Source organism: Salvelinus alpinus, chromosome 6 (assembly GCF_045679555.1).
Source record: "Salvelinus alpinus chromosome 6, SLU_Salpinus.1, whole genome shotgun sequence".
NCBI classification, from domain to species: domain Eukaryota; kingdom Metazoa; phylum Chordata; class Actinopteri; order Salmoniformes; family Salmonidae; genus Salvelinus; species Salvelinus alpinus.
Genome location: NC_092091.1, coordinates 2,096,094 through 2,123,101, shown reverse-complemented (window position 1 = coordinate 2,123,101; position 27,008 = coordinate 2,096,094). Strand labels below are relative to the sequence as shown.

Below are 27,008 nucleotides of genomic sequence, written 5' to 3'. Positions count from 1 at the left end.
CTCCGTCAGCTCCATCTGTGGTGTAGTTCTGGTCTTCACTGATCTCTCCGTCAGCTCCATCTGTGGTGGAGTTCTGGTCTTCAGTGATCTCTCTCTCCGGCAGCTCCATCTGTGGTGTAGTTCTGGTCTCTACTGATCTCACTCTCCGTCAGCTCCATCTGTGGTGTAGTTCTGGTCTTCACTGATCTCTCACTCCGTCAGCTCCATCTGGGGTGTAGTTCTGGTCTCTACTGATCTCTCCGTCAGCTCCATCTGTGGTGTAGTTCTGGTCTTCACTGATCTCTCCGTCAGCTCCATCTGTGGTGGAGTTCTGGTCTTCACTGATCTCTCCGTCAGCTCCATCTGTGGTGTAGTTCTGGTCTCTACTGATCTCCCTCTCCGTCAGCTCCATCTGGGGTGTAGTTCTGGTCTCTACTGATCTCTCCGTCAGCTCCATCTGTGGTGTAGTTCTGGTCTTCACTGATCTCTCCGTCAGCTCCATCTGTGGTGTAGTTCTGGTCTTCACTGATCTCTCTCCGTCAGCTCCATCTGTGGTGTAGTTCTGGTCTTCACTGATCTCTCTGTCAGCTCCATCTGTGGTGTAGTTCTCGTCTTCACTGGTCTCACTTTCCGTCAGCTCCATCTGTGGTGTAGTTCTGGGCTTCACTGATCTCTCTCTCCGGCAGCTCCATCTGTGGTGTAGTTCTCGTCTTCACTGATCTCACTCTCCGTCAGCTCCATCTGTGGTGTAGTTCTGGTCTTCACTGATCTCTCTCTCCGTCAGCTCCATCTGTGATGTAGTTCTGGTCTTCACTGATCTGTCTCTCCGTCAGCTCCATCTGTGGTGTAGTTCTGGTCTCTACTGATCTCACTCTCCGTTAGCTCCATCTGTGGTGTAGTTCTGGTCTTCACTGATCTCTCTCTCCGGCAGCTCCATCTGTGGTGTAGTTCTGGTCTTCACTGATCTCTCTCTCCGTCAGCTCCATCTGTGGTGTAGTTCTGGTCTTCACTGATCTCTCCGTCAGCTCCATCTGTGGTGGAGTTCTGGTCTTCAGTGATCTCTCTCTCCGGCAGCTCCATCTGTGGTGTAGTTCTGGTCTCTACTGATCTCACTCTCCGTCAGCTCCATCTGTGGTGTAGTTCTGGTCTTCACTGATCTCTCACTCCGTCAGCTCCATCTGGGGTGTAGTTCTGGTCTCTACTGATCTCTCCGTCAGCTCCATCTGTGGTGTAGTTCTGGTCTTCACTGATCTCTCCGTCAGCTCCATCTGTGGTGGAGTTCTGGTCTTCACTGATCTCTCCGTCAGCTCCATCTGTGGTGTAGTTCTGGTCTCTACTGATCTCCCTCTCCGTCAGCTCCATCTGTGGTGTAGTTCTGGTCTTCACTGATCTCTCACTCCGTCAGCTCCATCTGGGGTGTAGTTCTGGTCTCTACTGATCTCTCCGTCAGCTCCATCTGTGGTGTAGTTCTGGTCTTCACTGATCTCTCCGTCAGCTCCATCTGTGGTGGAGTTCTGGTCTTCACTGATCTCTCCGTCAGCTCCATCTGTGGTGTAGTTCTGGTCTTCACCGATCTCTCTGTCAGCACCATCTGTGGTGTAGTTCTGGTCTTCACTGATCTCTCCGTCAGCTCCATCTGGGGTGTAGTTCTGGTCTTCACTGATCTCTCCATCAGCTCCATCTGTGGTGTAGTTCTGGTCTTCACTGATCTCTCTGTCCGTCAGCTCCATCTGTGGTGTAGTTCTGGTCTTCACTGATCTCTCCGTCAGCTCCATCTGTGGTGTAGTTCTGGTCTTCACTGATCGCTCCGTCAGCTCCATCTGTGGTGTAGTTCTGGTCTTCACTGATCTCTCACTCCGTCAGCTCCATCTGTGGTGTAGTTCTGGTCTCTACTGATCTCTCCGTCAGCTCCATCTGTGGTGTAGTTCTGGTCTTCACTGATCTCTCCGTCAGCTCCATCTGTGGTGGAGTTCTGGTCTTCACTGATCTCTCCATCAGCTCCATCTGTGGTGTAGTTCTGGTCTTCACTGATCTCTCTGTCCGTCAGCTCCATCTGTGGTGTAGTTCTGGTCTTCACTGATCTCTCCGTCAGCTCCATCTGTGGTGTAGTTCTGGTCTTCACTGATCGCTCCGTCAGCTCCATCTGTGGTGTAGTTCTGGTCTTCACTGATCTCTCACTCCGTCAGCTCCATCTGTGGTGTAGTTCTGGTCTCTACTGATCTCTCCGTCAGCTCCATCTGTGGTGTAGTTCTGGTCTTCACTGATCTCTCCGTCAGCTCCATCTGTGGTGGAGTTCTGGTCTTCACTGATCTCTCCGTCAGCTCCATCTGTGGTGTAGTTCTGGTCTTCACCGATCTCTCTGTCAGCTCCATCTGTGGTGTAGTTCTGGTCTTCACTGATCTCTCCGTCAGCTCCATCTGGGGTGTAGTTCTGGTCTTCACTGATCTCTCTGTCAGCTCCATCTGTGGTGTAGTTCTGGTCTTCACTGATCTCTCTGTCCGTCAGCTCCATCTGTGGTGTAGTTCTGGTCTTCACTGATCTCTCCGTCAGCTCCATCTGTGGTGTAGTTCTGGTCTTCACTGATCTCTCCGTCAGCTCCATCTGTGGTGTAGTTCTGGTCTTCACTGATCTCTCTCTCCGTCAGCTCCATCTGGGGTGTAGTTCTGGTCTTCACTGATCTCTCTCTCCATCATCTCCATCTGTGGCGTATAGGGGCAGGACTCGGTTGCATACTGATGGTCGTGAGCTTAGTCTATCTGGGCCCCGAGCTCTTTAGTGATGGTCCCGGTGGACCTCTTCTCCAGGAACACTCTGGCACCCAGGGGTCAGTTTGGCATGCTGCACTAACCGCTCTTTCCCGCTGGTATTTATTTATTTTTTAATTTAACCTTTATTTAACCAGGTAAGTCAGTTGAGAACAAGTTCTCATTTACAACTGCGACCTGGCCAAGATAAAGCAAAGCAGTGCGACAAAAACAACACAGAGTTACACATAAACAAATGTACAGTCAATAACACAATAGAAAATCTGTATACAGGGTGTGCAAATGAAGTAAGGAGGTAAGGCTATAAATAGGCCATAGTGGCGAAATAATTACAATTGAGCAATTAACACTGGAGTGATAGATGTGCGGATGAGGATGTGCAAGTAGAAATACTGGGGTGCAAAAGAGCAGAAAAAAAAACAAAAAAATATGGGGAATGAGGTAGGTAGATGGTTGGATGGGCTGTGTACAGCTGCAGCCGATGCTTGATGCTTGGTAGAAAACGATTAAGTCATCTATTAGGCTCTAGTATATTGGCCATATACCACACCTCCTCGGGCCTTATTGCTAAAGTATATTTCCTTTTTTATCAAATAAATCAAACACAAATATAATATTTATTTCAAACCACTTAGGGAAGAACAAAGACCTGTTTTTAACCTCAATATCTTTGTTGTTCCACGGAAGTGTTTTGTGTGGGGGAGAAGTTGTGGACGTAACATAGTTTCCAGGCTAAAAGGGCTTGTTCATGAAATTTGGACCGTTTGATGGGTAATTTTGCTAGAGAATAGTTCCACAAAAAATTTAAGACCACCCAATTTTAGAAAAAATGACAAGGAATGAAGTACCATATAGATTCATTCCCTAAGTATACATCTTTTATCCAGAGTTACACATCTTTTTTATCCAGTTTACTTTAAAAGGTATTGTTGCTATCAATGAAATCGAGTACGTCAAGCCACCATCCGCTCTTTGGTTTGATATTACAGACTTCTCAAGTGTGTGTTGTTTATTTGTCCATATAAAGTCTAGGAAAGTGTTGTTGATTTCCTTGCTGGTTTGATCAGCTACAGATAGGGATAGCAGGGTAGACAAAACGTGACAGACCCTCTGCTTTGGACAATAAAACCCTTCCCATAATAGGGAGGTCACACTGAAGCCAATTATTACGGATTTAGTTTTTAATCTCTGAGAGAAAGTGAGATGTTGACGGACAACATGGTTAACCAATAACTAACAACTCGAGTTGTTTTAGCTAACTACGTCACTTCCTCTGAATTCTCTTAAATGTTTTTGGAGCCAGCCTCTTAGTCGTTTACACTTTTTGGGCGTGATAGGTTTTAATTTGAACGTGGCTCCCATCGAAATGGTCTCAAATTAAGATAAATTAATACAACTATCTATAAGATGGTCTGTTGCTACGTTAGCTCGCTAATTAAGCAACAATTGAATCACGACACAACAGCTAATTAGCTAGCGAATTTAGCTAGCTTTTGCCAAAGCTGCTACGTAGCTAGCGCAACAACACTGCTAAAACTTGGAGACGTTAGCTAGCTACCCAATCTAGTTTGATGGAGTGCCCTCATTTGAACTCCAATGTTTGCATTACCATAGATTCCTCAAGCTTCCCCCATGGTTCCCCATCTTCCTGGTGTTGCAGCGGTGAGTTAGTATACATTTCATTCTGATAGCTAACATAACAACCACATTAGTTAGCTAACTAGCCACCTGATAGCTACTTGTCTTGACTAGACTTGTTTTTCTACAGTTTCCCTGGCTGTTTCTTGATTTGCGAAGTTATTTGCCCCGCACAACTTTTTTTTACACATTTTGCACCTTCATTGATTAAGAATATTCAGATACATCTATAATGAAACCAACTTGGTGACTCATCTATTTTCATGGTGTGTGAATGTGCTACCCCATTCATTGACGCCTATTGACGATAGTATCTTATGACCAGGAGAGTTGCGTTAAGACCCCAGGCACTAGTTTTAACATTAACACTCAAAGTTTAACGATGGTATCACACAGAGAAGAATGAGACAGATATTTAATCGGATGTATAAATGTGAAGCATCCGCTTCACACAAATATGGTAGTGAGAGGAAGCCCACTGTCCGGCGTTGGGAGAAGATGGAACTAGATGGAGTTTGGCTGACGTTTTGCACATTTTATCATTTTATCTCTACAGTTTTCTTTTCCCAAAACTAAATTATATTATGAACAGAGTGGACTAAGTTTTGTGGACTTTACCCGTTGCAAACGTGTAAAATCGCGTTGTTTAGGAGTGGAATGGCGAATTGAGTTATTGCACATGCGCACTTTAGAGAAGGCGTTCCCTAACGGAAATATGCAGATTTCGTCTAGAACTCGCCAATAGGATCTCGCTAGCTTGTGCTTGGCTCTGCCCACTTCCTTCCCTGTTTTCCCACTATGACTCATTTGCTCCCATTGGAGACGACATGCTGTAGTTTCTTGGTTTAGTTACACACATCTTTGATCGTGTCTTCTGACCGGTCGAGTTGTCTTAAGAACCCGGACACTAGTTTAAACATTAACACGCTTCGCCTGCGGGACGTTCCTTATGTTTCCAAAAAACGTATTTTTCTAATCTGCGAATGTTTAAATCACGACCCACATTGTTAGGGTTGGTGTACCCACATGGACATATCTCATGTTAAATCTTTTATTGCAACAATAATAACAATATTACGCATCACTACAGGGACATTCCTGTGAATACAATGACAAACTATATAATAGAACACCAGGCGAAAATAATAATTCAGGCAATGAGACATTAACAGACATTCAGAGACATGCCTACTAATCATTTTTCCAACTTAAGTTTCACAAGTTTGAGGGTTTTATAAAATTGTAACAGTTCAATGAGAAGGAGGGGGGGGGGGGGGGGGAATACAAAAGAAGGAATTTTTGCACCCCATTTACATTTGTGAATATAATGTTAAATATAGTTATGATTGGAATTATAGGGACAAGCATAATGCTGTTTAACACCATCAAAGGTAAACACAGGTCATTCTGGAGATTTCATACACAACCATTCATGAATTTCAATCCATAGTTTACTAGAATAACTGCATGAAGAAGATAAATGTTCTATAGATTCTGAATCAGAGGATCAGAAAAAAAAACAAGGCATTTGGTCAAAATGGAATAGTTTGTGCAAGAGATCATTTACAGGGTAGATGGAAGAAAATATTTTTAAATTAGTTTCTTTAACTTTTGGGAACAAAAAGTATAACTGGACAAGTAAGGTAAAAGGTAGTCGCTTTTGACCATAGCATGGGTTGGTCCCTTCCATAGCATGGGTTGGTCCCTTCCATAGCATGGGTTGGTCCCTTCCATAGCATGGGTTGGTCCCTTCCATAGCATGGGTTGGTCCCTTCCATAGCATGGGTTGGTCCCTTCCATAGCATGGGTTGGTCCCTTCCATAGCATGGGTTGGTCCCTTCCATAGCATGGGTTGGTCCCTTCCATAGCATTGTATTTAATTATAACAACCAACAATTACTTCATTAACTGCCAATTGTATCCACTTATTGTTGCATTTTTTTATCCAAAAGATTAGTCATTAATTTGTCAACTTTGAAAAGAGAGAACAAAGTCATAGTCTTTATAAGTCCAAGTAAAGGAAGTGGAATTGCTTTGCAAACCTTCATATATTCTCTGAGTAATATTAACCTGACATTTACCTATTAACTCATCAAACGGTAATAACGCCCCAGTGTTGTCTACCAAATCACATACAAAATGAATACCCTTGTCAAACCAAAGGCCTTTGAAAATTGATTTCCTATTCATTTTAATAACTATATTATTCCAAATCAATGTTTTGTGGGGGGAAAATGTTTGCTTGAATATCATTTTCCAGAAAAATAACATTTGTTGGTGAAACTTAGACAATTTGACAGGTAATTTGGGAGGGTCAAAATCACATTTCATTAGGAATTCAAGTCCATCAAATGTATTAACCAGACTGTTAGGGATATGATACCACATAGTGGTAGATTAGACAGACATAATTTCAACCGTTTAATTCTAAAAGCACCCACTAACGACTCAAGATCAATAGCCTGTGAACCTCCACGATCATAGTCTTTCACTCATTGTGATTTCCGAATGTAATACGTTTTATTCCTCCAAACAAATCTAAATATAACAGAATTTACTAATTTACTATTTACAGAATTTACTAAATTTTAAATGTTATTAGAAGAAAGAACAAGTGACTGACTTGGGTAAATGATTCTAGATAAACCATCAGTCTTGGACCAAAGAATACAACCCAAACCATCAAACTAAATTATTTTTTTAAAGACAACAAAAAAACGTAATTTTTAAACTCAAATTAGGGCTTGAATTCAATTTAAAGTTTAAGAGGTCAGTTTAATGCTTCCATCTTGTCCCCACCCACATATCTCCATGTTACATCGCTTATTTAGTGAGACAGTCGGGAAAAGCGGCCACTTGCGCTAATTAGCGATCTAGCATGCGCCGAAAACCTGTGTGAGCTGGTGGGGAGGAAGCGTATTTCATGAAACGTGAGGCACACACAGCTTGTAAAATAATCAACATATCATTCTGCCAGGTAGGCATATGCTACTTTGTAACTAGTAAACATTTACACTGAAGAAAATGTAAACGCAACACGCAGCGATTTCAAAGATACAAGGAAGTCACGCAAGTTGAAATACATTTTTTTTTTAAACAACATTTTTGGTCAGCTCGTCTTATTAACTGATACGACGTATACCTCCACTACTCTACTTTAATACGCATCGTGGGGATTTAGAAGTGAGTATACAAAATGCACACTGAAAAATTTGTGGGTATACGACTGGTTCACACGGAGCCAAATGTGGGCCAATGTAACCTCTGAAAACCCTACATACGGCGAAGAAGGGTTTGAGAGTTATGAATGTCCTGAAGTTACATAGCGTCTAATGTCTCTTCTTCTTCTCTAGTTTGCAGGTCAAACAAAAGTCCCTGGGTATGTCTCACCTGTCTCAATGTGCATTGTGGGAGGTTAGTATTGACATAAAATCATTGTAGCTACATGCAGTAGATAGTTGGTCATCTATTTTAACAGGACTCATTCCAGCTTTTAGATGCATATGGAGGTCCATGTGACTATTGTGAAAGTGATATTGCCTTAACCTATGTAAAACTGTAGTTGAGTGCATGTCAAATCAAAATCAAATCAAGTTTATTTTATATAGCCCTTCGTACATCAGCTAATATCTCGAAGTTTTAAAGTCAATTAATATGTCACATGTCCTCTTCTGGCATGTGTTGTGTTTCATGCAGTCAACCTTTTTCTCTCTCCAGGTATGTGAATGCTCACGCTAAGCAGCACTATGAGGGCGGTCAGGTGACGGGAGGTGGTGGGCAGAAGAGATGTGAGGAGCCGGAGAAGAATGCTCAGCACCTGGTCTGTATGGACTGTAGCAGCTACAGTCTCTTCTGGTGAGTGGACCACCTAGCTTGATAGCTGTGTTCGCTAGACTAGTAGAGGCCGTTGTGCAGTGACTTCAGCTGAGAAGAACTGTGGCACAGGATTCAGAAACGTCTTGGCCCTTGTGTACTTACGTCATAGTGACTCTACTGCATACAGCCGGTCCTCTCTCTCTGTAGTCACGGGTATGGCGTTGACCTCTTTCTCTCTCTGTAGTTACAGGTGTGATGACTTTGTAGTGAACGACACCAAGCTAGGACATGTGCAGAAGGTGAGAGAGCATCTACGGAGTCTGGAGAAGTGAGTATTCATTCAGCAGGATTACACTACAATTTATTTTGTTTAATTTGCTTCTGTTTGCCAACTGGGCTGATTTCACTAAGAACCAAATGGGAGCAAATTGAACAGAACGCTTTGCTGTAGTGTTCAAGACGCCTGTCTGATTGGCTCCTGTCTGAGTGGACTGATCCATTGTGGAGGCCGTGGGGATGGTACAGTCCATCATTCTAAGACGCCTGTCTGATTGGCTCCTGTCTGAGTGGACTGATCCATTGTGGAGGCCGTGGGGATGGCACAGTCCATCATTCTAAGACGCCTGTCTGATTGGCTCCTGTCTGAGTGGACTGATCCATTGTGGAGGCCGTGGGGATGGCACAGTCCATCATTCTAAGACGCCTGTCTGATTGGCTCCTGTCTGAGTGGACTGATCCATTGTGGAGGCCGTGGGGATGGCACAGTCCATCATTCTAAGACGCCTGTCTGATTGGCTCCTGTCTGAGTGGACTGATCCATTGTGGAGGCCGTGGGGATGGCACAGTCCATCATTCTAAGACGCCTGTCTGATTGGCTCCTGTCTGAGTGGACTGATCCATTGTGGAGGCCGTGGGGATGGCACAGTCCATCATTCTTACACGTGCTGCTGAAATTGTATATGGTTATATTACGTAAGAACAATAGTTCAACAATAATACAAAAATATTTTTTATAACAAAATGGACCTTCTCCCTCGTTGGGTACCGCGGTCGCTGTCCGCTGTTCTGAAACACAGCAGTACCAGGGATCCAAACTAGTCACCTTTCAGATTCCTTGAGTGTCATGTGCAGTAAAGTCCAGGCATCAAATAACATTGGATTGCTTTCCTTATGTAGCCCGGTGTGCAACGGCTAGCTAGTTAGCCGTGCGCGCTAGTAGTGTTTCAATCTGTGACGTCACTCGCTCTGAGACCTTGAAGTAGTTTCCCTTACTCTGCAAGGGCCACGGCTTTTGTGGAGCGATGGGAAAACGATGCTTCGAGGGTAACTGTAGTCGACGTGTGCAGAGGGTCCCTGGTTCGAGCCCAGGTAGGGGCGAGGAGAGGGACGGAAGCAACTCTTACTCTGTGTTTTAGATTCACATGAACCGCTTTTTATTTTACACACAGAGACTGGTCATATCCTTGGTTGTTTTAATTAGTTAAAACCTATAAATTAGCATTTTAAAGCTGATATTTCTTTATCCCCCCCCCCCCCTAGCAGGGATTTATTTTTCATGTTTCAGTGGGCCCTCACCAGTCTGCATCCCTGCTGTGCGCCGGTGAATTGCTGCCTTTTCCGAGACCATGTTGCTATGTGCGTAATAGCAAAGTTAACCAGCGTATTGGTGTTGAGCTCAACGCGGCGGAGTTAAGAGACGAGCACATAAAACATCATGTAATTCTGCCCAAAAACAATGACAATTTCTCTCAACCAATGGCATATGGGCTTTTTTTTAGGTGATTGTAGATGCCACCCTGTGATAAACAGTGCCCACTTTGCCAACGGCAGGGGCGTCAACATATTTAGCTTGTCTATGCCCAGCGGGCCTCTCCGGGGTGCTGTTGGAGACGTATCGATGTGGCGCTCCGTCAAATAAATCAACATGAATCACGTAGCAGATGGAGGATATGGTAGAAAGAGCATGTGGCCTTTTCTGTAGCCTACAGGCTGGAGATAAAATGGATGACAATGTAATGAGACGGACACTTCTCACATCGTCCTGGTTTCTCAGATCATATAGCCTCAATGGCGTATATTCAAATAAAACATTTGCTGTCATGTTTAACAAAGCAACCAATCCTAAAAACAGGACAGTTCAAATGGACCAATCACAACTGTCGTCCAGGACTTCCACCCCATTTCTCATGATCAGTGGTTTCAAGTTTGTATCTGTATTTTGACAATACTTACGCGTTTCCCGCTTTGTAAATGCATTGCAAATAAACTCGTGTTAACTCCTGATAAAGTTGGGTAGCTGATATTCAGAGCTTAAATAGCTGATTAGTTACAGGAATCAATCAATACATCAATCAATACCACATGGATGGGTCTACCACAGTTACAGGAATCAGGACTAATAAAGCAATGCAACAGCCTGTTTTACAAACGATGGGCCTACCACATGGATGGGCCTACCACATGGATGGGCCTACCACATGGATGGGCCTACCACATGGATGGGCCTACCACATGGATGGGCCTACCACATGGATGGGCCTACCACATGGATGGGCCTACCACATGGATGGGCCTACCACATGGATGGGTCTACCACATGGATGGGCCTACCACATGGATGGGCCTACCACATGGATGGGCCTACCACATGGATGGGTCTACCACATGGATGGGCCTACCACATGGATGGGCCTACCACATGGATGGGTCTACCACATGGATGGGTCTACCACATGGATGGGCCTACCACATGGATGGGTCTACCACATGGATGGGCCTACCACATGGATGGGCCTACCACACGGATGGGCCTACCACACGGATGGGCCTACCACACGGATGGGCCTACCACACGGATGGGCCTACCACACGGATGGGCCTACCACACGGATGGGTCTACCACACGGATGGGCCTACCACACGGATGGGCCTACCACACGGATGGGCCTACCACACGGATGGGCCTACCACACGGATGGGCCTACCACACGGATGGGTCTACCACACGGATGGGCCTACCACACGGATGGGCCTACCACACGGATGGGCCTACCACACGGATGGGTCTACCACACGGATGGGCCTACCACACGGATGGGCCTACCACACGGATGGGTCTACCACACGGATGGGTCTACCACACGGATGGGCCTACCACATGGATGGGCCTAGATGGGTCTACCACATGGATGGGTCTACCACATGAATGGGTCTACCACACGGATGGGCCTACCACACGGATGGGCCTACCACACGGATGGGCCTACCACACGGATGGGCCTACCACACGGATGGGCCTACCACACGGATGGGCCTACCACACGGATGGGCCTACCACACGGATGGGTCTACCACACGGATGGGCCTACCACACGGATGGGCCTACCACACGGATGGGTCTACCACACGGATGGGCCTACCACACGGATGGGCCTACCACACGGATGGGCCTACCACACGGATGGGCCTACCACACGGATGGGCCTACCACACGGATGGGCCTAGATGGGTCTACCACATGGATGGGCCTACCACATGGATGGGCCTACCACACGGATGGGCCTACCACACGGATGGGTCTACCACACGGATGGGTCTACCACACGGATGGGTCTACCACACGGATGGGTCTACCACACGGATGGGCATTCATAACATTCCATTGGGGCTGAAAAGGTAGGCTACACCCCAGTAAGCACAAACTGAGGATCCCCTCACCCTTGACCCATCCTCCTCCACTTTCTTCACTGCCTCTGCATACGACACCCTGGCCACCTCAACCTGCCTCTCTCTCACCGAACACTTCCCAGTAACATTCCATTGGGGCTGAAATGGTAGGCTACACCCCAGTAAGCATGAACTGAGGTCTTTTTTGTTGTTGGGGTTTTACAAACTGTAGGCTACACTTCAATAAGCAAGGACCGACGCCTTTTGGATATATTTTTGGTGCGGTTCCGGACCGGCTGAAGGTTGGCGGGCATTTAGGAAGTACTGCGGATCGCTAAAATATCCTAATGATTATGATCGCACTTTAATTCAAATATTATGGTGACAGTATACCAAAGGTGATTTACTTAGGCCCACACTGATAACTCCAGCTTGGTTCCCATCACCTGGACATGTTGAAATACTATACATGTATCGTCACTCCGGGACTAAAAACCTCCAGGCTTCCATCATAACCGCCAGGCTTCCATCATAACCGCCAGGCTTCCATCATAACCGCCAGGCTTCCATCATAACCGCCAGGCTTCCATCATAACCGCCAGGCTTCCATCATAACCGCCAGGCTTCCATCATAAATAACCTCCAGGCTTCCATCATAACCTCCAGGCTTCCATCATAACCTCCAGGCTTCTATCGTTTACGCCAGAGCAGAATTCTACTTTCTGGAAAGGAACAGACCGGATGCGGCTCTGAGAAGGAACAGACTGGATGCGGCTCTGGGAAGGAACAGACCGGATGCGGCTCTGGGAAGGAACAGACCGGATGCGGCTCTGGGAAGGAACAGACCGGATGCGGCTCTGGGAAGGAACAGACCGGATGCGGCTCTGGGAAGGAACAGACCGGATGCGGCTCTGGGAAGGAACAGACCGGATGCGGCTCTGGGAAGGAACAGACCGGATGCGGCTCTGGGAAGGAACAGACCGGATGCGGCTCTGGGAAGGAACAGACCGGATGCGGCTCTGGGAAGGAACAGACCGGATGCGGCTCTGGGAAGGAACAGACCGGATGCGGCTCTGGGAAGGAACAGACCGGATGCGGCTCTGGGAAGGAACAGACCGGATGCGGCTCTGGGAAGGAACAGACCGGATGCGGCTCTGGGAAGGAACAGACCGGATGCGGCTCTGGGAAGGAACAGACCGGATGCGGCTCTGGGAAGGAACAGACCGGATGCGGCTCTGGGAAGGAACAGACCGGATGCGGCTCTGGGAAGGAACAGACCGGATGCGGCTCTGGGAAGGAACAGACCGGATGCGGCTCAGGGAAGGAACAGACCGGATGCGGCTCTGGGAAGGAACAGACCGGATGCGGCTCTGGGAAGGAACAGACCGGATGCGGCTCAGAAGGAACAGACCGGATGCGGCTCAGAGAAGGAACAGACCGGATGCGGCTCAGAGAAGGAACAGACCGGATGCGGCTCTGAGAAGGAACAGACCGGATGCGGCTCTGGGAAGGAACAGACCGGATGCGGCTCTGGGAAGGAACAGACCGGATGCGGCTCAGAAGGAACAGACCGGATGCGGCTCAGAGAAGGAACAGACCGGATGCGGCTCAGAGAAGGAACAGACCGGGTGCGGTTCTGGGAAGGAACAGACCGGATGCGGCTCTGGGAAGGAACAGACCGGATGCGGCTCTGAGAAGGAACAGACCGGATGCAGGAACAGACCGGATGCGGCTCTGAGAAGGAACAGACCGGATGCGGCTCTGGGAAGGAACAGACCGGATGCGGCTCAGAGAAGGAACAGACCGGATGCTGCTCAGAGAAGGAACAGACCGGATGCGGCTCAGAGAAGGAACAGACCGGATGCGGCTCAGAAAAGGAACAGACCGGATGCGGCTCAGAAAAGGAACAGACCGGATGCGGCTCTGAGAAGGAACAGACCGGATGCAGCTCCTTAAAGGTACAGACCGGATGCAGCTCTGGGAAGGAACAGACCGGATGCGGCTCTGAGAAGGAACAGACCGGATGCAGGAATAGACCGGATGCGGCTCTGAGAAGGAACAGACCGGATGCGGCTCTGGGAAGGAACAGACCGGATGCGGCTCTGGGAAGGAACAGACCGGATGCGGCTCTGGGAAGGAACCGACCGGATGCGGCTCAGAGAAGGAACAGACCGGATGCGGCTCTGAGAAGGAACAGACCGGATGCGGCTCTGAGAAGGAACAGACCGGATGCGGCTCAGAGAAGGAACAGACCGGATGCGGCTCAGAGAAGGAACAGACCGGATGCGGCTCAGAGAAGGAACAGACCGGATGCGGCTCAGAGAAGGAACAGACCGGATGCGGCTCAGAGAAGGAACAGACCGGATGCGGCTCAGAGAAGGAACAGACCGGATGCGGCTCTGAGAAGGAACAGACCGGATGCGGCTCTGAGAAGTTAATAGTCTGTCTATCCACATGTTACTGTAGCTGCGTTCCATGTCTGTGAAGGGTTGATGTAGATATCATTCTTTGCCTGACCCTACCGGGCATACATATGTTGTAGGATGGTTCTTCTGTATTGTATATTGACGTGGAATTCAGATATTTCTTATCGTTTTAAAGGAAAACTGATTTGTGAAATTGTCAAATCACTAATAAGGCAGGGTTCCACAACTGGTGGGCCGACTTTGGCCGGCAGGTTATTTTATTTTGCCTCCCAAGTTTTCTGAATTTTATATAGATTTGTTTAATAACAACACTAGTAAATCAGCTCTAAGTGATTTTAATTTAGGAAATCTGTTCCCAAGTATTCCCACGTATAGTAGTGCATTCTGAAAGTATTCAGACCCGTTGACTTTTTCCTAATTTTGTTACATTACTGCCTAAATAAATACAAATCCTCATCATTCTACACACAATACCCCATGACGACATCACAATACCCCATAATGATAAAGCGAAAACCTGTTTTTAATTTTGTTTTGAAAATGTATTAAATATTTTTTTTAAAACTTATGTAAATAAGTATTCAGACCCTTTGCTAAGAGACTCGAAGTTGAGTTCAGGTGTATCCTGTTCTATTGACCATCCTCAATGGTTCTATAACTTGGAGTCCACCTGTGTTAAATTCAATTGATTGTACATAATGGTGAAAGGCACACACCTGTCTATATAAAGGCCCATAGTTGACAGTCCATGTTAGAGCAATAACCAAGACATGAGGTCGAAGGAATTGTCCGTAGAGCTCTGAGACAGCATTGTGTCGAGGCACAGACCTGGGGAAGAGACCAAAACATTTTTGCATCGTTAAAGGTCCCCAAGAACACATACTTAAATTCACACAGGACACCGGATAAGACAGGAGAAATACTCCAGATATAACAGACTGACCCTAGCCCCCCGACACAAACTACCGCAGCATAAATACTGGAGGCTGAGAGACAGCAGGGGTCAGGAGACACTGTGGCCCCATCCGATGATACCCCCGAACAGGGCCCAACAGGCAGGATATAACCCCACCCACTTTGCCAAAGCACAGCCCCCACACCACTAGAGGGATACCTTCAACCACCAACTTACCATCCTGAGACAAGGCCGAGTATAGCCCACAAAGATCTCCGCCATGGCACAACCCAAAGGGGGGCGCCAACCCAGACAGGAAGATCACGTCAGCGAACCTTCCAGAAGAACAAACATCTCTGCAGCACTCCACCAATCAGGCCTTTATGGTAGAGTGGCCAGACGGAAGCCACTTCCTCAGTAAAAAGCACATGACAGCCCGCTGGGAGTTTGCCAAAAGGCCCCCAACGGACTCTGACCATGAGAAACAACTTTCTTGTCTGATGAAACCAAGATTAAACTCATTGGCCTGAATGCCAAGTGTCACATCTGGAGGAAACCTGGCACCATTCCTACGGTGAAGCATGGTGGTGGCAGCATCATGCTGTGGGGATGTTTTTCAGCTGCAGGGACTGGGAGACTAGTCAGGATCGAGGGAAAGATGAAAGGAGCAAATTACAGAGAGATCCTTGATGAAAACCTGCTCAGAGGGCTCTGGACGTCAGACTGGGGCGAAGGTTCACCTTCCAACAGGACAACAACCCTAAGCACACAGCCAAGACAATACAGGAGTGGTTTGGGGACAAGTTTTAATGTCTTTAAGTGGCCCAGCCAGAGCCCAGACTTGAACCCGATCGAACATCTCTGGAGAGACCTGAAAATATCTGTGCAGCGATGCTCCCCATCCAACCTGACAGAGCTTGAGAGGATCTGCAGAGAAGAATGGGAGAAACTCCCCAAATACAGGTGTGCCAAGCTGGTAGCGTCATACCCAAGAAGACTCAATGCTGTAATCGCTGCCAAAGGTGCTTCAACAAAGTACTGAGTAAATGGTCTGAATACTTGTAAATGTGATATTTCAGTGTTTTATTTGTAATTTTTAATTAAATGTGTTTTTGCGTTGTCGTAATGGGGTATTGTGTGTAGATAGAGGGGTGAAAAACAATGCTTTCTGAATGCGCTGTGTGATCAAGGTTTGAAATGATGGTTTTAGTCAAACATATCTGGTTGTGCTTCTTGTGGTCAATTTGCTGACAACAAATGATTTGTAATTATGTTCCCGGCCCTTGACCATCCGCTGAAGAAGAAACAAATAGTCTCCCGGCTGAATCTAGTTGATGGTCCCTGATAGAGGATGCCATTTAGCACACAGCCCCTATTCTAGTGCCATTTAGGACACAGCCCTATTCTAGTGCCATTTAGGACACAGCCCTATTCTAGTGCCATTTGGGACAGCCCTATTCTAGTGCCATTTAGGACACAGCCCCTATTCTAGTGCCATTTAGGACACAGCCCCTATTCTAGTGCCATTTAGGACACAGCCCCTATTCTAGTGCCATTTAGGACACAGCCCCTATTCTAGTGCCATTTAGGACACAGCCCTATTCTAGTGCCATTTAGGACACAGCCCTATTCTAGTGCCATTTAGGATACAGCCCCTATTCTAGTGCCATTTAGGACACAGCCCTATTCTAGTGCCATTTGGGACACAGCCCCTATTCTAGTGCCATTTAGGACACAATCCCTATTCTAGTGCCATTTAGGACACAGCCCCTATTCTAGTGCCATTTAGGACACAGCCCTATTCTAGTGTCATTTAGGACACAGCCCCTATTCTAGTGCATTTAGGACACAGCCCCTATTCTAGTGCCATTTAGGACACAGCCCCTATTCTAGTGCCATTTAGGACACAGCCCCTATTCTAGTGCCATTTAGGACACAGCCCCTATTCTAGTGCCATTTAGGACACAGCCCCTATTCTAGTGCCATTTAGGATACAGCCCTATTCTAGTGCCATTTAGGACACAGCCCCTATTCTAGTGCCATTTAGGACACAGCCCCTATTCTAGTGCCATTTAGGACACAGCCCCTATTCTAGTGCCATTTAGGATACAGCCCTATTCTAGTGCCATTTAGGATACAGCCCCTATTCTAGTGCCATTTAGGACACAGCCCTATTCTAGTGCCATTTAGGACACAGCCCTATTCTAGTGCCATTTAGGACACAGCCCTATTCTAGTGCCATTTAGGACACAGCCCTATTCTAGTGCCATTTAGGACACAGCCCTATTCTAGTGCCATTTTGGACACAGCCCTATTCTAGTGCCATTTGGGACACAGCCCTATTCTAGTGCCATTTAGGACACAGCCCCTATTTTAGTGCCATTTGGGACACAGCCCCTATTCTAGTGTCATTTAGGACACAGCCCTATTCTAGTGCCATTTAGGACACAGCCCTATTCTAGTCCCATTTGGGACACAGCCCCTATTCTAGTGCCATTTAGGACACAGCCCTATTCTAGTGCCATTTGGGACAAAGCCCCTATTCTAGTGCCATTTGGGACACAGCCCCTATTCTAGTGCCATTTGTGACACAGCCCCTATTCTAGTGCCATTTAGGACACAGCCCCTATTCTAGTGCCATTTAGGACACAGCCCTATTCTAGTGCCATTTAGGACACAGCCCTATTCTAGTGCCATTTAGGACACAGCCCTATTCTAGTGCCATTTAGGACACAGCCCTATTCTAGTGCCATTTGGGACACAGCCCTATTCTAGTGTCATTTGGGACACAGCCCCTATTCTAGTGCCATTTGGGACACAGCCCCTATTCTAGTGCCATTTGGGACACAGCCCCTATTCTAGTGCCATTTAGGACACAGCCCTATTCTAGTGCCATTTAGGACACAGCCCCTATTCTAGTGCCATTTGGGACACAGCCCCTATTCTAGTGCCATTTGGGACACAGCCCCTATTCTAGTGCCATTTAGGACACAGCCCCTATTCTAGTGCCATTTAGGACACAGCCCCTATTCTAGTGCCATTTAGGACACAGCCCCTATTCTAGTGCCATTTAGGACACAGCCCTATTCTAGTGCCATTTAGGACACAGCCCCTATTCTAGTGCCATTTAGGACACAGCCCCTATTCTAGTGCCATTTAGGACACAGCCCCTATTCTAGTGCCATTTAGGACACAGCCCTATTCTAGTGCCATTTAGGACACAGCCCTATTCTAGTGCCATTTAGGACACAGCCCTATTCTAGTGCCATTTGGGACACAGCCCTATTCTAGTGCCATTTGGGACACAGCCCTATTCTAGTGTCATTTGGGACACAGCCCCTATTCTAGTGTCATTTGGGACACAGCCCCTATTCTAGTGCCATTTGGGACACAGCCCCTATTCTAGTGCCATTTAGGACACAGCCCCTATTCTAATGCCATTTAGGACACAGCCCCTATTCTAGTGCCATTTGGGACACAGCCCCTATTCTAGTGCCATTTGGGACACAGCCCCTATTCTAGTGCCATTTGGGACACAGCCCCTATTCTAGTGCCATTTGGGACACAGCCCCTATTCTAGTGCCATTTGGGACACAGCCCCTATTCTAGTGCCATTTGGGACACAGCCCCTATTCTACGCAGCCTGTCAGTGGTCGCTGTCCTAATCATTAAGGATATATCTGTAATGTCAGTTCTCCATTGGCTGTTGACAGACAGAGAAGCTCTCGTCTAACTGATATAATTTGCATTATGAACTGGGTGGTTCGACCCTGAATGCTGATTGGTTGACAGCCGTGATATATCAGACTGTATACTACGCGTATGACAAAACAAGTATTTTTTCTGTTCTAATTACTCTGGTAACCAGTTTATAATAGCAATAAGGCACCTCGAGGGGGTTTGTGGTATGTGGCCAATAAACCACGGTTAAGGGCTGTGTTCAGGCACTCCGCGTTGAGTCGTGCATAAAAGAACAGCCCTTGGCCGTGGTATATTGACCATACCACACCCCCCCGGGCATTATTGCTTAATTATAACGCTGTGCTTTTGTCAGTTGAGACTGAATGTTATTTGTCTCCTACAGCTCTCCGTTGGCTGTTGACAGACGGACCAAGAGGAAACTCCTGGAAAGCAACTCTCCTACCAGTAAACTGTTGAAGGACAATGTAAGTGTTTCACGATTTGATTGATTTTATTTTATTTGCCAGATGTAAAAAAAATAATAATAATAAATAATTCCTGATCTTTCAGATATAGGACAGACACTTCAGAATAAACTTCCTTTAGTTTTATAGGATGTAGTGAATCTATTGTGCAATGTGTTTCTATGGGCTAATAGCAGTAGGGCCAAATAATGTGTTTCTTTTGATTCTTCAAGGGGGTCTTATAATTCAAAATCAAATAGCTAAATGATCATTGGTTTGTCCTTAAAACAATTCCATATGTTAGTGAGAAAGTATTGCCCCATTTATAATTTTCTCTACTTTTGCATATTTTTGATACTGAATGTTATCAGATCTTCAACCAAAACCTAATATTAGATAAAGGGAACCTGAGTGAACAAATAACACAACAATTACATATTTATTTCAATAACAAAGTTATGAAAAAGTAATTTCAGCACCCAATGCCCCTGTGAGTAAAAGTAATCGCCTCCTTACACTCAATAACTGGTTGTTCCACCTTTTAGCTGCTATGACTCCAACCAAACACTTCCTGTAGTGGTTGATCAGTCCACCTTTAGCTGTAATGACTCCAACCAAACACTTCCTGTAGTTGTTGATCAGTCCACCTTTAGCTGTAATGACTCCAACCACTTCCTGTAGTTGTTGATCAGTCCACCTTTTAGCTGTAATGACTCCAACCAACCACTTCCTGTAGTTGTTGATCAGTCCACCTTTAGCTGTAATGACTCCAACCACTTCCTGTAGTTGTTGATCAGTCCACCTTTTAGCTGTAATGACTCCAACCAACCACTTCCTGTAGTTGTTGATCAGTCCACCTTTAGCTGTAATGACTCCAACCAAACACTTCCTGTAGTTGTTGATCAGTCCACCTTTAGCTGTAATGACTCCAACCAAACACTTCCTGTAGTTGTTGATCAGTCCACCTTTAGCTGTAATGACTCCAACCAAACACTTCCTGTAGTTGTTGATCAGTCCACCTTTAGCTGCAATGACTCCAACCAAACACTTCCTGTAGTTGTTGATCAGTCCACCTTTAGCTGTAATGACTCCAACCAACCACTTCCTGTAGTTGTTGATCAGTCCACCTTTAGCTGCAATGACTCCAACCAACCACTTCCTGTAGTTGTTGATCAGTCCACCTTTAGCTGCAATGACTCCAAACAAACACTTCCTGTAGTTGTTGATCAGTCCACCTTTAGCTGCAATGACTCCAAACAATCACTTCCTGTAGTTGTTGATCATTCCACCTTTAGCTGTAATGACTCCAACCAAACACTTCCTGTAGTTGTTGATCAGTCCACCTTTAGCTGCAATGACTCCAAACAAACACTTCCTGTAGTTGTTGATCAGTCCACCTTTAGCTGCAATGACTCCAACCAAACACTTCCTGTAGTGGTTGATCAGTCCACCTTTAGCTGCAATGACTCCAACCACTTCCTGTAGTTGTTGATCAGTCCACCTTTAGCTGCAATGACTCCAACCAACCACTTCCTGTAGTGGTTGATCAGTCCACCTTTAGCTGCAATGACTCCAAACAAACACTTCCTGTAGTTGTTGATCAGTCCACCTTTAGCTGTAATGACTCCAACCAACCACTTCCTGTAGTGGTTGATCAGTCCACCTTTAGCTGCAATGACTCCAACCAAACACTTCCTGTAGTTGTTGATCAGTCCACCTTTAGCTGTAATGACTCCAACCAACCACTTCCTGTAGTTGTTGATCAGTCTCTCACGTCGCTGCGGAGGAAGTGTGGCCCACTCGTCCAGAACTGCTTTAACTCAGAGACATTTGTTGGTTTTCAACCACGAACTGCTCGTTTCAAGTCCTGCCACATCTCAATTGGGATTAGGTCTGGACTTTGACTAAGCCGCTCCTAATTTTCACATTTGTTGCTTCTTAACCATTTTCATTTGGACTTGATTGTGTTTTGGATCGTTGTCTTGCTGCATGACCCAGCTAGCTTCAGTATCACAGACGGTTGGCCTGACATTCTCCTGTAGAATTCTCTGATACAGAGCAGAATTCATGGTTCCTTCTATTAAGGCTAGTCATCCAGGTCCTGAGGCAGCAAAGCGTCCCCAAACCATCACACTACCACCACCACGCTGACCCCAAACCATCACACTACCACCACCACGCTGACCCCAAACCATCACACTACCACCACCACGCTGACCCCAAACCATCACACTACCACCACCACGCTGACCCCAAACCATCACACTACCACCACCACGCTGACCCCAAACCATCCCACTACCACCACCATGCTGACCCCAAACCATCACACTACCACCACAACCATGCTGACCCCAAACCATCACACTACCACCACCATGCTGACCCCAAACCATCACACTACCACCACCATGCTGACCCCAAACCATCACACTACCACCACCATGCTGACCCCAAACCATCACACTACCACCACCATGCTGACCCCAAACCATCACACTACCACCACCACGCTGACCCAAAACCATCACACTACCACCACCATGCTGACCCCAAACCATCACACTACCACCACCACGCTGACCCCAAACCATCACACCACCACCACCATGCTGACCCCAAACCATCACACTACCACCACCATGCTGACCCCAAACCATCACACTACCACCACCATGCTGACCCCAAACCATCACACTACCACCACCATGCTGACCCCAAACCATCACACCACCACCACCATGCTGACCCCTAACCATCACACTACCACCACCACCACCATGCTGACCCCTAACCATCACACTACCACCACCACCATGCTGACCCCTAACCATCACACTACCACCACCACCATGCTGACCCCAAACCATCACACTACCACCACCATGCTGACCCCAAACCATCACACTACCACCACCATGCTGACCCCTAACCATCACACTACCACCACCATGCTGACCCCAAACCATCACACTACCACCACCATGCTGACCTCAAACCATCACACTACCACCACCATGCTGACCCCAAACCATCACACTACCACCCCCATGCTGACCCCAAACCATCACACTACCACCACCATGCTGACCCCAAACCATCACACTACCACCACCATGCTGACCCCAAACCATCACACTACCACCACCATGCTGACCCCAAACCATCACACTACCACCACCATGCTGACCCCTAACCATCACACTACCACCACCATGCTGACCCCAAACCATCACACTACCACCACCATGCTGACCCCAAACCATCACACTACCACCACCATGCTGACCCCAAACCATCACACTACCACCACCATGCTGACCCCAAACCATCACACTACCACCACCATGCTGACCCCAAACCATCACACTACCACCACCATGCTGACCCCAAACCATCACACTACCACCACCACGCTGACCCCTAACCATCACACTACCACCACCACGCTGACCCCAAACCATCACACTACCACCACCATGCTGACCCCAAACCATCACACTACCACCACCATGCTGACCCCTAACCATCACACTACCACCACCATGCTGACCCCAAACCATCACACTACCACCACCACGCTGACCCCAAACCATCACACTACCACCACCACGCTGACCCCAAACCATCACACTACCACCACCATGCTGACCCCAAACCATCACACTACCACCACCATGCTGACCCCCAAACCATCACACTACCACCACCATGCTGACCCCTAACCATCACACCACCACCACCACGCTGACCCCAAACCATCACACCACCACCACCACGCTGACCCCAAACCATCACACTACCACCACCATGCTGACCCCTAACCATCACACTACCACCACCATGCTGACCCCAAACCATCACACTACCACCACCATGCTGACCCCAAACCATCACACTACCACCACCACCATGCTGACCCCAAACCATCACACTACCACCACCATGCTGACCCCAAACCATCACACTACCACCACCATGCTGACCCCTAAACCATCACACTACCACCACCACCATGCTGACCCCAAACCATCACACCACCACCACCATGCTGACCCCTAACCATCACACTACCACCACCATGCTGACCCCAAACCATCACACTACCACCACGCTGACCCCAAACCATCACACTACCACCACCATGCTGACCCCAAACCATCACACTACCACCACCACGCTGACCCCAAACCATCACACTACCACCACCATGCTGACCCCAAACCATCACACTACCACCACCATGCTGACCCCAAACCATCACACTACCACCACCACCATGCTGACCCCAAACCATCACACTACCACCACCATGCTGACCCCTAACCATCACACTACAACCACCATGCTGACCCCAAACCATCACACTACCACCACCATGCTGACCCCAAACCATCACACTACCACCACCATGCTGACCCCTAACCATCACACTACCACCACCATGCTGACCCCAAACCATCACACTACCACCACCATGCTGACCCCTAACCATCACACTACCACCACCATGCTGACCCCTAACCATCACACTACAACCACCATGCTGACCCCAAACCATCACACTACCACCACCATGCTGACCCCAAACCATCACACTACCACCACCATGCTGACCCCAAACCATCACACTACCACCACCATGCTGACCCCTAACCATCACACTACCACCACCATGCTGACCCCCAAACCATCACACTACCACCACCATGCTGACCCCAAACCATCACACTACCACCACCATGCTGACCCCTAACCATCACACTACCACCACCATGCTGACCCCTAACCATCACACTACCACCACCATGCTGACCCCCAAACCATCACACTACCACCACCATGCTGACCCCCAAACCATCACACTACCACCACCATGCTGACCCCAAACCATCACACTACCACCACCATGCTGACCCCTAACCATCACACTACCACCACCATGCTGACCCCTAACCATCACACCACCACCACCATGCTGACCCCAAACCATCACACTACCACCACCATGCTGACCCCAAACCATCACACTACCACCACCATGCTGACCCCAAGCCATCACACTACCACCACCATGCTGACCCCAAACCATCACACTACCACCACCATGCTGACCCCAAACCATCACACTACCACCACCATGCTGACCCCAAACCATCACACTACCACCACCATGCTGACCCCTAACCATCACACTACCACCACCATGCTGACCCCAAACCATCACACTACCACCACCACGCTGACCCCAAACCATCACACTACCACCACCACCATGCTGACCCCAAACCATCACACTACCATCACCACGCTGACCCCTAACCATCACACTACCACCACCATGCTGACCCCAAACCATCCCACTACCACCACCATGCTGGCACCAAACCATCACACTACCACCACCATGCTGGCACCAAACCATCACACTACCACCACCATGCTGACCCCAAACCATCACACTACCACCACCATGCTGACCCCAAACCATCCCACTACCACCACCATGCTGACCCCAAACCATCACACTACCACCACAACCATGCTGACCCCAAACCATCACACTACCACCACAACCATGCTGACCCCAAACCATCACACTACCACCACCATGCTGACCCCAAACCATCACACTACCACCACCATGCTGACCCCAAACCATCACACTACCACCACCATGCTGACCCCAAACCATCACACTACCACCACCATGCTGACCCCAAACCATCACACTACCACCACCATGCTGACCCCAAACCATCACACTACCACCACCATGCTGACCCCAAACCATCACACTACCACCACCATGCTGACCCCAAACCATCACACTACCACCACCATGCTGACCCCAAACCATCACACTACCACCACCATGCTGACCCCAAACCATCACACTACCACCACCATGCTGACCCCTAACCATCACACTACCACCACCATGCTGACCCCAAACCATCACACTACCACCACCATGCTGACCCCAAACCATCACACTACCACCACCATGCTGACCCCAAACCATCACACTACCACCACCATGCTGACCCCAAACCATCACACTACCACCACCACCATGCTGACCCCAAACCATCACACTACCACCACCACCATGCTGACCCCAAACCATCACACTACCACCACCACCATGCTGACCCCAAACCATCACACTACCACCACCATGCTGACCCCAAACCATCACACTACCACCACCATGCTGACCCCTAACCATCACACCACCACCACCATGCTGACCCCAAACCATCACACTACCACCACCATGCTGACCCCAAACCATCACACTACCACCACCACGCTGACCCCAAACCATCACACTACCACCACCATGCTGACCCTAAAGCATCACACTACCACCACCATGCTTGACCTTTGGTATAAGGTTCTTACTGTGTAATGCAGTGTTTGGTTTTCGCCAGGCGTAATGGGACCCATCTCATCTGAAAAGTTATACTTTTGACTCATCTGTCCAGAGAATATTCTTCCAAGAGTCTTGATGATCATCCAGGTGCTTTTTTGGCAAACTGGAGTCAACTTTGTGGAGGAGATGGGTCCAACTGGAGTCAACTTTGTGGAGGAGATGGGTCCAACTGGAGTCAACTTTGTGGAGGAGATGGGTCCAACTGGAGTCAACTTTGTGGAGGAGATGGGTCCCACATTCATTGTTTGATCTGGAGAAGCCATGCAGTCATTAACCAATGAAAGACTGAGCCATAGTCATAGCCTATCAAATGGGGAGAGAGGGGAATATAGCGTACGTTTTTAACTGTGTTATATTAAAATATATGAATAGTTTGTCTATAGTTAATAGTTAGTTTGTCTAGACGGACAAATAGAAATGACCTCCCGGGTGGCGCAGTGGTCTAGGGCACTAGCTAGCTAGCTGCGCCACCAGAGTCTCTGGGTTCACGCCCAGGCTCTGTCGCAGCCGGCCGCAACCGGGAGGTCCGTGGGGCGACGCACAATTGGCATAGCGTCGTCCGGGTTAGGGAGGGTTTGGCCGGTAGGGATATCCTTGTCTCAGTATGTAAAATGTAATAAAAATGTATGCACTCTACGGTAAGTCGCTCTGGATAAGAGCGTCTGCTAAATGACTAAAATGTAAATGTAAATGTAAACAATATTTTCTGATTGGACATTATAGCAAATAGAAATAAGCGAATTACTCTGACTGTCACTCGTGCTCTTTACCGCCCAGCGCCAGTCAAGTTCGAATAGGCTGAACTATTGTCTGTCGCATCACGATGTCGTCACCATCGACGATGGCCGTCGGTCGTCAATGATATTATCGTAATATCGCCCAACCCAAATGGATACCAGTTTATAGACCGGGACGAGCTCGTTATTAACTTCAAGTCCATTTCAACTGCTGAGTTTTCAACAACATACTGCAGGGCATAGATGAAATGTCTCTGATGAAATGAAATGTCTTTGATGAAATGAAATGTCTTTGTTGAAATGAAATGTCTTTGTTGAAATGAAATGTCTTTGTTGAAATGAAATGTGTTTGTTGAAATGTGCAGTACAAGCTCCGTCTCTGTAGTGTCAGCAGAGCTCTGGGCTAGATGACAATGACAGTCTAGCTGGTGTAGGCTGTAGACCCCAGACTGACTGTTCTCTAAACACAGTCTAGCTGGTGTAGGCTGTAGACCCCAGACTG

General features: G+C 47.7%; 1 protein-coding gene across 2 annotated transcripts in view; it reads left to right on the top strand.

The window, feature by feature from the left end:
* The first annotated feature begins 4,032 nt into the window (after nucleotides 1-4,032).
* usp3 (ubiquitin specific peptidase 3) overlaps nucleotides 4,033-27,008 on the top strand; it is an 83,608-nt gene continuing 60,632 nt past the window's right edge. Inside the window, exons 1-5 of one of the 2 annotated variants that reach the window (XM_071405122.1) lie at nucleotides 4,033-4,406; nucleotides 7,736-7,796; nucleotides 8,100-8,237; nucleotides 8,443-8,526; nucleotides 19,270-19,351. In XM_071405122.1, the coding sequence (XP_071261223.1) occupies nucleotides 4,316-4,406; nucleotides 7,736-7,796; nucleotides 8,100-8,237; nucleotides 8,443-8,526; nucleotides 19,270-19,351 (456 nt within the window). In that variant the 5' untranslated portion in view covers nucleotides 4,033-4,315. Of the gene's footprint in view, nucleotides 4,407-7,280; nucleotides 7,566-7,735; nucleotides 7,797-8,099; nucleotides 8,238-8,442; nucleotides 8,527-19,269; nucleotides 19,352-27,008 lie in introns of those variants that run through there. The other variant, XM_071405123.1, reaches the window with a different exon arrangement.